Source organism: Pseudopipra pipra, chromosome 1, assembly GCF_036250125.1.
Source record: "Pseudopipra pipra isolate bDixPip1 chromosome 1, bDixPip1.hap1, whole genome shotgun sequence".
In the NCBI taxonomy this organism is placed as follows: domain Eukaryota; kingdom Metazoa; phylum Chordata; class Aves; order Passeriformes; family Pipridae; genus Pseudopipra; species Pseudopipra pipra.
In genome coordinates this window covers 67,094,164-67,107,105 of record NC_087549.1, presented here as the reverse complement: position 1 = coordinate 67,107,105, position 12,942 = coordinate 67,094,164, and the positions used below count along the sequence as shown (strand labels likewise).

The 12,942-nt window shown below is 36.2% G+C and overlaps 1 protein-coding gene across 3 annotated transcripts in view; it reads right to left on the bottom strand.

Annotated features, from left to right (window-relative positions):
• Positions 1-12,942, bottom strand: part of TMEM245 (transmembrane protein 245) — an 81,732-nt gene that overhangs the window by 53,646 nt on the left and 15,144 nt on the right. Inside the window, exons 5-8 of one of the 3 annotated variants that reach the window (XM_064660046.1) lie at positions 11,452-11,538; positions 9,927-10,139; positions 6,028-6,197; positions 1,091-1,114 (exon numbers count right to left, since the gene is read on the bottom strand). In XM_064660046.1, coding sequence (XP_064516116.1) covers positions 1,091-1,114; positions 6,028-6,197; positions 9,927-10,139; positions 11,452-11,538 — 494 coding nt within the window. The remainder of the gene's footprint in view (positions 1-1,090; positions 1,115-6,027; positions 6,198-9,926; positions 10,140-11,451; positions 11,539-12,942) is intronic. The other 2 variants (XM_064660049.1, XM_064660050.1) reach the window with 2 other exon arrangements.

Here is a 12,942-nt window from a genome sequence, read left to right as displayed (position 1 = left end):
GCAGTCCCATTTCCTTCTTTACAAAGACCTTTTATGGGTATTTTATCACATACTAGATTTTGACCTATAAAACTCTGAGATCCTTCAGCCATGCACACGCTATAGGCATCTCTTCCCAGATCTATGCTTGTCTGAAACAATGCCACTGCCCAAGTCCCAGAGAGATATTACTGCATTGAGTACCTGTCTAGATTTCAGTCACACATAGCACCGAATCAGTTTTAACTTCTCTTGGAATGACAGTTCCCCAAAGAACAATAGTTAAACCTAGCTGGCTAAGATGAACCATGGCAACTGGGAATGACAATTCTTAAAAAACATGTCACACATATTTGAAAGTCACACAAAAAGAAAAAAATATTTTAACTATAACAACTACTTTAATTTTTTTTATCATTTATTTTTTTATTTTATTTTTACTAGGCCTCACTTCCCTTCAGACTGTTGTTAGATTCAGCAGTTCTAAGGCCATGCAAAGTCTCATTTCACTCCCAGTATGCTCCATATCAGTATGTATGTATTTATTCCTGGTACACTATGTACTATGCCTGTGTACACAGGCAAGTTTGACACTTCAAAAGTAAAAGATTTACAGCACTGACTGAAACCAGTCAACGCACTATTTGCAACAGCTTACACCCATAGCTTTACAACTGTGCCTCACACCCTCGCCACTCCCATCTTAGTTCACTGATGCTTTTTCTGAGGGAGAACAGCTCTACAGAGCAGGAGAGAACTGGTTTCATTATGTGTACAAGTGGGGACTAGGTGGAGATCAACTGTTCTTAAATAAAAGTGCCACTAAATCAAACTGCTACTTGAAACGCTAATGCAATATTCTGCTGTACAAAACGTACATTTAACTATGTGCATTCAGTGGAGTAGAAGACGAGATCAGGTAGATTTATATGACCTTCAGTAGCTTATATCAAGAGCTGGAAAAGAGGCATTTGAGAGAGAAATCTACAAGCAAGGCATGTTAAGGAGTGTTCATGCTGCAAAATAAAAATAATTAAAAAATAAAAAAAAATCAAACTCCCCAAAACCACAGAATCCATTAGTTGGAATCACAATTTTTCTCTTTATTTACCTTCTTATTAAGCCAGTGCCACAGCTTGTCAGTGGCAGGGGGAGATGGAAGAAAAGGGAAAAAAGACAACACAGTGGAAAATTACTGAAAAATGCAGTAATAGGGAAAAAAAGCAATGACAGGCAGGCAAAGTCATCCACAGAATGAAAATGAAATTGTTTTAGACACAAAGGCAAATTGTAATAGGAAGAAAAGATAGTAACTTCTAATGCAAGAGTCTAGGTATTACTTTTAACATGCACTTTTGAAACGAGGAGGGATATAACAAATAGGAACAACTTTAATGATTTGAACAGAGCTATCAGAATAACCTGGGCAATTCCAGCTCAATTATACTGAGCTACCATTTCAGATTTCAGAGTAGGACTTGTAAAATACTTTGAGAAGGGTACTTTTAACAAAACACCAAAACTTAACATGAGATACTTGTTTATTGCATTCATACTCCCATTCAGGCAGTTTCCTATATATTTCAAAACACTCCTATTACATCAATTACTGTTAAACAAATTTTATATGTATTTTGGTACCACATTTATATTAAAACATTCACATTCAATGGCACAACATCAAATACATAATTAATTCTGATATACATACAACAGCAAACTGTAGATGAAATAAACGTATATAATTCTCCTTGCACTTCTCAACAGTGAACAGTTAATTTCTCCTTTTGCACTACTATTATTTTTTCCTTACTGATACTCATCCATATGCTCAAGTACACTCATTTTAGGACCTAGTTTATGTAGCACTATACTCTTAATTCTAACCATTAGTGATCAATTAGCAGTGTAATCACAACACTGAAAAGCTTTAACGTTGTTATTCATCTGTGCTAAAGGTTAAGATCAAGTATGCGAAGTTTGTTTCTTCCTGAAAACAAGACCATTGAATGCTCAGTAAATCTAGCGTGTTCACCAGTTGACACTAATTATATTATCTCCCAGTGAAAACAAAAGGTAAAAATATTTCAAATATAAAAAAAAATCTCATGTTAATTTAGTTAGAACAGAAGCAAGAAAAAGATTTACAAAAAAACATGAACATCAGGAAACATGAAAACAAAATATGCCATAAAGCATCCACTTTTGCTAGCTTTTACTATTCATGGAAAGAATCACAGTAACAGAAAGCAATGACAAAGCTTCAAAAACCTCAAATTGACACTGTTGAATTTGTTTCTGTTTTACTTCTTCACCTGTGGAATAACTTATCAGTGAAAACAGGTAAAGCTGTTTACTGATTCAACAACATACTTTCACCTTTAACTTTACTTCTGCATATTAAATACTATCTATACATCTATACCACTATTATATATGGGGTTTAGTTTGGAAAAAACATAGCTCTCATGGTACTTCTCCACTGTGCAACTCCATACGAATACAACAAAAGCTAGAGCTCTATCATCAGCTTAAGATTTTAGCAGAATGTGAAAGGAAGTCTGTGGTATTTTTCTATAATTTCAGCCTTCTGGAATTGGATGATATATACAATAACTAGGAAATAATACTATATGTTATAGTAAAATAACTAGGAAATAACACTATATGCTACAGTAAAAAATAACTATTTTCTTATTAATATTTAAGACAATATCTGAGAGGACCTACCTGCCCACTAGCTCACCAATACTGATGTTTAAGTCATTCTACAGATGTAATCAATCTACATTTGAAAATAGGCTACACCTTAATTGTAATCTTGAAGTCATCCAAAAGTATTAAGACCATAGCTACTCTTCCAGTATTTTAGTGGAAAACTATTTATCTACAATCTCATATACCTATGAAAGTATTTCCTATAATAATATATGCACTGATAAAGATTCTGCTCATTTTCTGTGGTTGGCTTTACCTACATAGTAAACTTGGTACCAGAAGAAATAAACGTTGATTTTACCCGAAGTCCGAACATCCTGAACAATCCATATATAAAATTCTAGTGAACTACACCTAGAAAAAGCATATAACAACTACGATTCACTCAAGTCCACCAGAAAGCCCATTCCAACTAGTAAAAGTGTAGTGCATGCAGCTGAGCTACTGTCTATGCTGCTGAACTCCCTCATAACTCTATAATCAAACTACAGTCACCATATGGAAAGACAAGTCTTCTTTAAAATAAAAAATTATCAGTAAACCAAATTATTAATTCTCAATTGTTGAGAAGAATATGCATGATACTGTATCTATTAAATTTTAAGATGACTCAGTAGATCACAACAGAAAACCCCCTACTCTTTCCTCCAGGAAGTCTCTCACAGCTGAACTGCCACATCTGTTGACTTCATGCGGCGAATGCACAATCAGGGACTAAAGAATACAGTAAGGACGTCCTATTTTCATAGTCCACATTTAAAAGAGGTGTGCACATACAGGCACAGACTGACCTACTGCTTATAAGGAAAATGAAAAGCAATGCTCTACTTCCTTTTCTCTTGACCAGAATTTCTCTTCATTTCAAATTTGTCTGCATTTCTAAGACAACCGGGGTAGATGAGCAGTTAGAAAGAAGAGAAGCAGTTCTTTTCCTGCTGCTTTTATTAAAAAAACAGACATAATTAGTAAATCTCAGATTTGTATGCATGCGCAGTACTCTCCCATTATTCACAATGGGTTATTTTCCAAACTATCTACACTAGCCTCCTAAACTTTGTTTGGGAGAAAAAGACATGCCACTCTGTCTTCCTCATCCTCCCTACATTTTATTCAAATATGGAACTATTTCCTAATTGGGCATACTATGTTTGCCAGACCAGGTAGTACCACTAAATATTTGCGTGAAACAAACCTTGTCAATGGCTTGTTGTACTTTGGTAAGGGCCTCAATATGTTCTGATGCTGAGATTCAGTTTCCAACTAAATAGTATACAAATAAAAAACAAACAAACCAAACAAAAACCCTAAGCAGCTTCACCTCCCATAAAAACAAAGTATAAATAAAATATTAAAAAGTTAAACATCTAACTGCAAAGGAAACAATCCATCAGTCTTGGTTTCTCACACAGATGCAGAAAAGGTAAGGTGTAACAATTTACTCCCCAGATTTCTATTTTGTTTGCATATTTTTTATTTCCTCTTCAACAGCCCCTATTGAAGCCAAAACATTTGATAATCCAAATAAAATACAGTTCATCCATCCTTTCAAACAATCTTGCAAGGATGTCATTTTCATTCCTCTTCTTTCCCTGTCCCCACAAAAAAGACAACTGCCAATATTCTGTGGCATTGCTTCCCAAATTCTCAAGAGATATGATGCATCCATGATCCTACAATACACAGAATAGGCATAGCCAGTAGAACTTAAAGATAGAGAAGCATTATTGTGATAAGCATTGGAAGAACACATAATTCCAGCTCCCCATGATAAAAGCCAGCTGAAACAGAGTTAGAATAGGCACAAATGATGACAACAGAATCATGCAGAGTAACAAGTGTATTTCTTGTAACAGCTAGGAGAGCTTAAATTGCTTTAATACACACAGCAAAGACTCAGAAGGGATAAATATGACTATAATTTGAAAAATGAGAGTGAGAAGGGAGATGGAGAAATGAGTTGTGGCAACACTGTTCTTTTGCTTAGACAAGAACAACATGAATATAAACTGACCTTAAATAAATTTAAGCTGAAGAGCGGGGAGTTCTGCTGCACATTAAAGCCCTACCTTCTTTAAGGAGAAAAGACTTAGCGGAATTAGGAAGCATACTATATCATACAGTTATACAATACAAGGATACTAAACTTGACAACTCATGAAATACAATACATTCAATATTGTGTCTAGAGAGTCTTACTTACAAAACAAAACTGTTTAATGAAAAGCTTTGTATAATGTAAGCTTTTATCCCAACATGTTAATACTTTTCACTACCTTTGGAAAACTGCTTTATTGTGTTCATAGCTGCATTTTGAATGGCTTTTCCTTTTTCAAACTCTTCCTTAACGAACCCTGTGAAATTGGTACTTTTTTCCTAGAGCCCTTTCAATGCTTTTGTTGACCTCTTGACATCCATTTACCCATTAGATCCAGGCTTAAGCTCTTCCCTGAATGCTGTAGGAATTCAGAGCTATAAACTGCAGACTGCTCTGCCAAGGTATAGATGCTCTGACAAATGTACTTACAGAGTTCAGCTCTTCAGTTATAGAAACTGTGAGATAATGGCTTTTTCTAAAGCAGAGAATATTTCAACAATAGTTACAGAAAGCACATTCTTACACACCAGCAGAGTTATTACAAACAAAATAATCTATCAGTTTATGTGAAAACTTAAATTCTGAATGAAGGACACTTCATAAATTTTACAGAGCTTTCCAACTCTGCAATTTGCTATGCAAATGTGAGAATGTTTTGAGTGGGGGAGAATGGAGGGTAACATAGATGACTTATTCTACAGCACTTCCCAAATACTGTACCCCACATACTTCTTTTCTTACAGAGGGAAGACTCCCTTCTGTGTGACCATATTACTTTGTTCAACAATTAGGCTTCCACACAGCATAAACAAATGTGTCCAAACTATCTCGGGCCCTACTTACAGAACACAATGGTTTGGTTTTTAAATTAAGTTTTCACAACAGAAGTAGGAACATCTTATCCTTCACACTAAAGCTCATTAAGTTTAACTTCAAAATCTTTGTGACTAAACCATGAGAAATCTGCCTTACTCAGATAAGGAAGCTTATAAAGCTAACTCAACATTTGAGAAGTGACTTCTGTGAAGCTTTGCATGTAATCATTTAACTTAATATACTTAAGTGTATGAATAGTAACAAGAGACATCATTTAAAATACACCATAAAACAGAGTTTCACATGAAAGACATATCCATTAGTGACAGACATTTATTTTAAAATCAAAGCATCTCAGCATATGGTGAACAGAGAATAAAACAAACTTTCAAGTTGCTTAAGGAAGTAAGTAGAAATACCTTACTGTCAAGCTTTAGCATGACACTTCCAAGTCCTCTGATGGGCCGTGGAGCAAGAGCTTCCTGACGTTCCTTCACAAAATTCTCAACAAATTGCCACCAACTTTTGCAATGGTTTGCCAAGAAGTTCAAAACTCCAAAATGAACCACAAGTTTTTTAAGTGCCCAAACTGTAACCACAAGAAGGAAATTAGGTATCAGAGATTTCAAACGAGCATTATAAGACTACATATCTAGTCCATTCTGAAAGACCTATGAAAAAGAAAGGAAAAGACTTTCAAGTTTTATTTCCCATTAGAAACCACTCTCAGAATTTTCAAGTGGTTTCAGTAGTAACCTCCTCACTCGCTTCACAGCTATGCTTATCCACATGGAATTTAGATGACAGCAGAAGAAAGGTGCCTGCACACTATTCAATAATGCAGCTAACAGACTTGAACAAGAAGGTGTCATTCCATGATTCCAGTACAGTGGATTTCTCACATGTTCATACCTATACCATGCCAAGTGACTCCATGTAAAATACCACATTCAGAACATTAACATCAGAACATTAACAGCATAACATAACTTTTATGTTACACATAAAAGAAAATTTTCAGTCTAAATTCTTAAGTTTTAGGCCTTTACACTGTTAAACTATACCTTTCCTTTAAGAATTGACAGGAGATTTATTTCACGGTAAAGAAGCATCCATATTAATCTTCTGCAGAAGTACTACTGAGATATTTTGCTTCTAAATATCAAAAAGCCAATTTTGAGATCAGCCTTTTGTCTTGGCTACATCTGATACTGAACTCCCTCTCATTACATTAAAATGTATTTTTAATAACACTTTTCCTTTACTATGAAAGACTATTCTCCAAACTAGATTCATTACTTACTGCCATATGTTAAGTCCACAGTAGTCAGCAGTACACTACCTCATCCTGAAAAATTCACACTGTGCTTCTACCTGGAGATGCATAAAATAACATACATAGCCTAAAAGGTTAACTTTCACTATCCGCAGGGCATTTATCAAAGTTTCACAATAGCCTATTTTCTCAAGCCACACCTGTGATAGTTTATGTCACAGGTGAGCCAGTGCATCAATTCACTGACATTTGGTTCACTTACCCTCTGGCACCACCATGTGGCAAATATGGGATTTATTCTCTTGAAGAAAGAATAACCCAAAAATTTTTCTACTAAAATCATGTGTCAAACATACAAAAAAGGAGAAAATACAGTGCAAGTGCCAGCACCAAACTTATAGGCTGAAGTTCTGTATGATGAAATGCAACTCATGGTCAATACACAAACTGCTGCTCAGCAAAACTGGGCAAGCTTGCACTTTACAAGGTGAACAACACACCTGAAATGCCATTCTAACTTTCCACTAGTATTTGAACAATATCATCTAAAATAACTGAATGTACATTCATTGCAAAGGTGACGTCAGGAGGTGCTACAGTCAAGCAAATGTCTATAGTTATATTAGGTTAAAAAGAGATAAGAGAGAAAAAGCTAAAGAAGGACTGTTATTAGAATGTTGTGAGCAAAATTTAAAAAAGGCTGCTTAATAAGAAATTCCAAACATCCCAGGAAGCAGAAAATTACCTGAAGACAAAAGAAAAAAAGGATACAACAGAACAAGCAAGGAAGCAAATGAAAGATCTTAAAAAAAAGCAATACCAGGATTCCCAGGGTCATATCACTGAACAAAATGCTACAAGTGTTCCACAACCTGGTTTACTGCTTAGCTTTTAAATCCATAGCAGTCTCTTCAATTTTTAATTTTACGGTTTAATTACAGTATCATTTTTCCACCCTCTTCACTAAGCAATTTTAAAAGATTACATCATTCCACTGAAGTACAAATGCATTCAATGAAAAATGCCAGTGGTACTAAGATGTTTCTAATAATCTAAACATTACTTCATGTGAGTCCTCTCTACCAATATCAGGAACTCTGGTGAAATTAACACTTTTTTATTTAAGGTTTTGGGGAGGGGTTTTTTGGTGTTTGTTTTTTTTTTTTAACATACTAGAAGCATTCTTTTTAAGGTCTCAGAAGTGCCTAAAGTTATTAGCCTCATTAAACTTGAACAGTTGTAAGGGAGCTTGCTTTACAAGCTTTCCTATTTTCCAAATATTTTTATTATTAACTCTCTTATGATGATTCCAGATTATCATAATTCACCATCTGACATTTAATGTAATCCACTCTTCCAAATTTGGCTTTGTGCATCATTATATTGCTTATTTGTAATATTTTTGTGATGATCCAGTTATATTCAGCTATATGCCAAGAAAAAGCACTTAATGGTCTAGTGTCACTGCTAAGGCAAAAAGTCACAAATATTCCCCAAAGTAATTTCTCTTTTGGCGTAAGTTTATTGGTTGGGTGGTTACTTTAGACGTAATGGCTGGCAGCAGCAGTATTCATTCGTTTCATTTACAGATATGCACTTTAATCTAGATTTGTCTGGCTCAAGCTTAAAACCATCCATTGCCATCTGTCTAATTGCAGAACTGTTCCATTCATTTTTCCCCTCACCCAAGTAGGCATTTCTGAACAGTGGTTAAGTTATTCCTCGACTTTTCAATAAACTAAGCCACATAAGCTCTGCTTCTAATAAGTCTAAAATTCATTTTCTAATCCCTTTATCACTTCTGATAGCCATTTCTCACAATACCTAGATGCCAAAACTGGGAAGTTTCTTCTGTAGTAACTACACTGAAATGAAACAAAGGTCAAACCCCTCTCTCCTCTTATCCGGCACTCAGCTATTTATATGCCTAGCCACCACATTACCCTTGAGCTGCTGCTACAGTGCCACAGCCAAAGGTGCAGCTGTTCTTTCACTGTGCCTCCAGGAGTACACAGCCCCTCGAGCCCATAGGGCTCCATGGCCACGATTTCCAGATGCACAACTAGATGGTTTACACTAGCCTTGTGTATTGTGTGCAAATCTCAAGGTTTTAGTAGCAGAGTGGTCTCTGGGGTGGCCTTCATGAGGAGAGACCACGAGGTATCTTGTGCGAGACGCAGTTCCAGGTGGCTCCACAACAGATTCATCACAGGCCAAAGCTGAGCCCTGGAGGCACAGATGTGTGGTGCTTTGGTGAAAAAGTATTTAAGAAAGGGCACAAAACACCAGACAAGGAGAAGAGGAAGGAACATAGTGACTAGAGAGAAAGAAGGAACAGAGGGATGAACAGAGGCAATAAAAAGGCCAGGGAAGCAGACATGTTCCACAATGAAACAGGCACACCACTCAGAGGGACCAGAGCCTGTAGAGCCTGTGGAGGACCCATGCTGGAGCAGGTATACATCTTGAAGGGACTGTGGTCTAGGGATAGGAGGCCTGAGCTGGTACCTCCATAAGAAAGGGACTGCAGCTCATGGATAGGCCCACATTAAAAGACAGGAGGAGTGACTGGTTTTGTGAGTATTTGGCCACTTGGCTCGGCCAACCCAACTTGCCCACAGAGCCTAGCAACCTATTTTTGATAGAAATTAAAAGTTAACATGAGCAAAACTTCACTATTGAATAACAGCTGAAATATTCTTTATTATAGGTGCAAAAATATGAAAGAGAAGACAACAAGAGGAAGAAAAACTAACTTCTCTAAACTAGAAGTATTTTTACGACATAAGATATGGCACTCCATTATTTCAAGTAACTACAACAGTCAACAAAGCAATTTTACAGAGTTGTCCACTACATTGTAACAGACAGTGCACACCAATCTTCCTATCTGAAGCTAAAATTCATCTTAACAAGTCTTGAAAAAGTTTTAAATTAAAACACATACAAGCCTACAAGCCTTTCCTTCTATTTTATTTAACACAGCGCCTAAGGTTACTAAAGTCATCATTTAACAAATATTTCTAATAATTGGATTATTACCTGCAAAAGGCACTGGCAATAGCTGCACAATCCAAAAATTTAGCCAGATCTGAACAATGACGATGGCCCACACAAGTGTAACAAAGTAAATATCACTCGTTTTCTTTTTTCTAAGAAAAGATCCAATCTCAGGTCTTTGTCTGTTCCCAGAAGAAGATGAAGAGGAGGAGATAGATGGTGCAGCACGTGGAGGCTGATCACCTTCTGTTGCTCCTAAAACAAACACATGCAAACAAAGAGGAAATTATCACATTAATATTCACCACAAAATAGAATAGCTCCCTATTCCTAAATTAACTTTTTTTTTCTGGGGTGAAGGGGGAGGGCAGAGAGCTGTGTTTTGCTGTTTGTTTTGGGGTTGGGTGGTTTTGGTAATTTCTGTAAAAGACAGCCTTGGCACTGATCTGCATTTTGAAAAGTCAGAATAGGGCTGTGTAAGCTCTCCCACATCCCGCAACACCATGCCAAGTAGTGCTGGGAGGAGGAAAGAAGAAAAGTTCTAAGAGGCCTCCTGTCACTGCAGACAAATTACAAGCCGAATATATTTTATCAAAGAACCATAAAACCATGAAAAACATGAAGTATAATTCACTTCTAAAAGAAATCTGAAGTCTTAAAATTAATCTTCGATTTCCCTTTACTTCAAGTACTCAAAAAGGAATCTTAGATTCGCTCAAAGTTCATTTAAACAAAATAAAAATTATAGAGCATACATTGAAGAGAAAGCTTGTATCTTACCAATTTCTTACTATACTACTACTTTTCCTGAACACTTACAACACAAACATAGCACTCACACTGTGATCATAAATTCCTTGCTTGTGTAACACACATTAGTAACACCAAGCATAAATTAGTGGGTAACAAATGCTGTCATACTCTCACTCCAAAGTTAGCACACATGAAATTCAATTAGAAAATGTGAACCAATGTGTTAAAGACCCTTATACATGAACAGTAAACAGTAATTTCATGCAAAAATATTATGGTCAAATTAAAATTCTTGTATACAGAACATGGCAATTTATTATTTATTTAACTTTCTAGTTGCAAGTCTGCCTAGTATGAGTGACACCAAATCCATCTTCAGCCATTCTACGTAGAATCTCTCCCTGAGAACACTAGTGTTAACTTTTGCTGAGTCTCCGTGCTGGTGTCAAAGCGCACACATTTCCAACACGCCACTACTTGAGAAAAATTTGCAGCCATAGTGGAGGAACACACACAGAGGAAAACCTGAAAAGTCACCCTATGCTGAAGAATAAAAGGCAATTTATTATGCTGATACATACCACAGTTGATAAACAATGAACATAACCCTTCACTGGATTTGTGTCACATCGACACATCTTCTCCCATGAACAAAAACTGCTGTAAAAACTGTACTACAACACACTGCATGCACATCAGTCAAACAATTTGTGTTCCACACATGTGTTTTTAGCTGCAATGTGTCACTAAAGCCATTTCTAGCCTAAAGCACGACAGCCTGAATGTGCAAAAAGACAAGACCAATTTGTCATACGTGTACAGTGGTGGTAAGTGACAAAGTCCGCATCCTCACACACTGGATGAACACTCTTCTTTTGCTGCAGAAGTCTGCACTGGTGTTCTACAAGTAAGTAGAACTATTTTTAGAGCTTATAAACACATTCCCCACCACACTAATACAATAATGCAGATCTATTGATTCACCCAACTGATGGACACTGGGATGATGACAAACATCAGCTGGTTGCTGTTTATGTATTTGGTGGAACTTCAGAATGCTGGAATTACAGCATGCAATGTGAAAGAAGGAACTCTGCAAGCAGCTGAACACAGCAGAAGCTTCAGGAGGGGTGGTTCTTGGCAAATCAGGACATGTCTCAAAGGGATGATAGCCAGCCCTACCACACAAACTATACTTTTGAGAAAACGACACAAGTTAATTTTTCATAAGAGGAGAGAAAAAGTTACCTGCAAACAGAAATTTTTCTAAAAAGACAAACTGTTTTTGTCATATGAAAGAGGGTCTATGATTTCCCTGTACTTCTCAGCCTGTTTTTAATGAAGCAGAAGAGTACTAACAGAAACAAATGGATGCATTAAAGGAACACAAATTTGGAAGCAGTGTATCCATAACTATATCTCCTCTATCAATTCAACTTACTGAACACTTCTTACTTTTTTTCTCCGAAATTAATACAGTCAACATAAAAAGTAACATTCCAACAAACAGAAACTCAAATATTTATCAAAGAAAAGGAAGCGCTAAAAGCTAAAACAGAACAATAAGCTGAAGTCTATGCCTAAGATTAAAGTTATTCAACATTTTTTGCCCATCAAAAGTCCTTAGTAGAGTCATCTTCATGAAATAAAAAAAATTCCTTCTTTCAGTAATGAAAAATTTGATACACTTTTTCTTGCAATGAAGAAAATCTTAACTAAATAACAACAACAGTAATGTTAAGAGCAATAGCAATCAAACAGCCTTATTCTCTTACAGTTTCCCTATTAAGCGAACTGTACACAGAATGCAAAACAAATGGGAAAGAGCTTGAGGGGGAGAACTAAAAAAATCTTAGGGGACCTGAAGACATGAACACTTCTTCAGAATGCAGTTCCACAGCACTTTAAGCAGAACTAAACTGGCACTGTCAATGACCCAGTATTCTCCCCATGACAAACACACACCTGCATCAGAACTGCCATTCAGATGACTGTATCCTAAGTCAGTTCACAAAGGTGATCCGCCCAGAAAGCCATCAAAATTTTTGCAAATTAAAGAAGTCACATTCTGTGGGCAACATATGCTCTACAAACCAAGGCATGAGTGCCTTTGTCAAAGCAAATGGGGAAAAAAGACCTATCAGTATAGTGATTCAGAGTAACTTTGGATTCTGTAAAATTTCATTTAGTGTGCTTCATGATATTTTGAGATGAAACCTGAAAAACACCTTTCTATATTCCAACCAATGAAAGTATGGCAGTCTAAACAGTTAATAGATACTCAGTAAAGAGTTATAGCAAAATC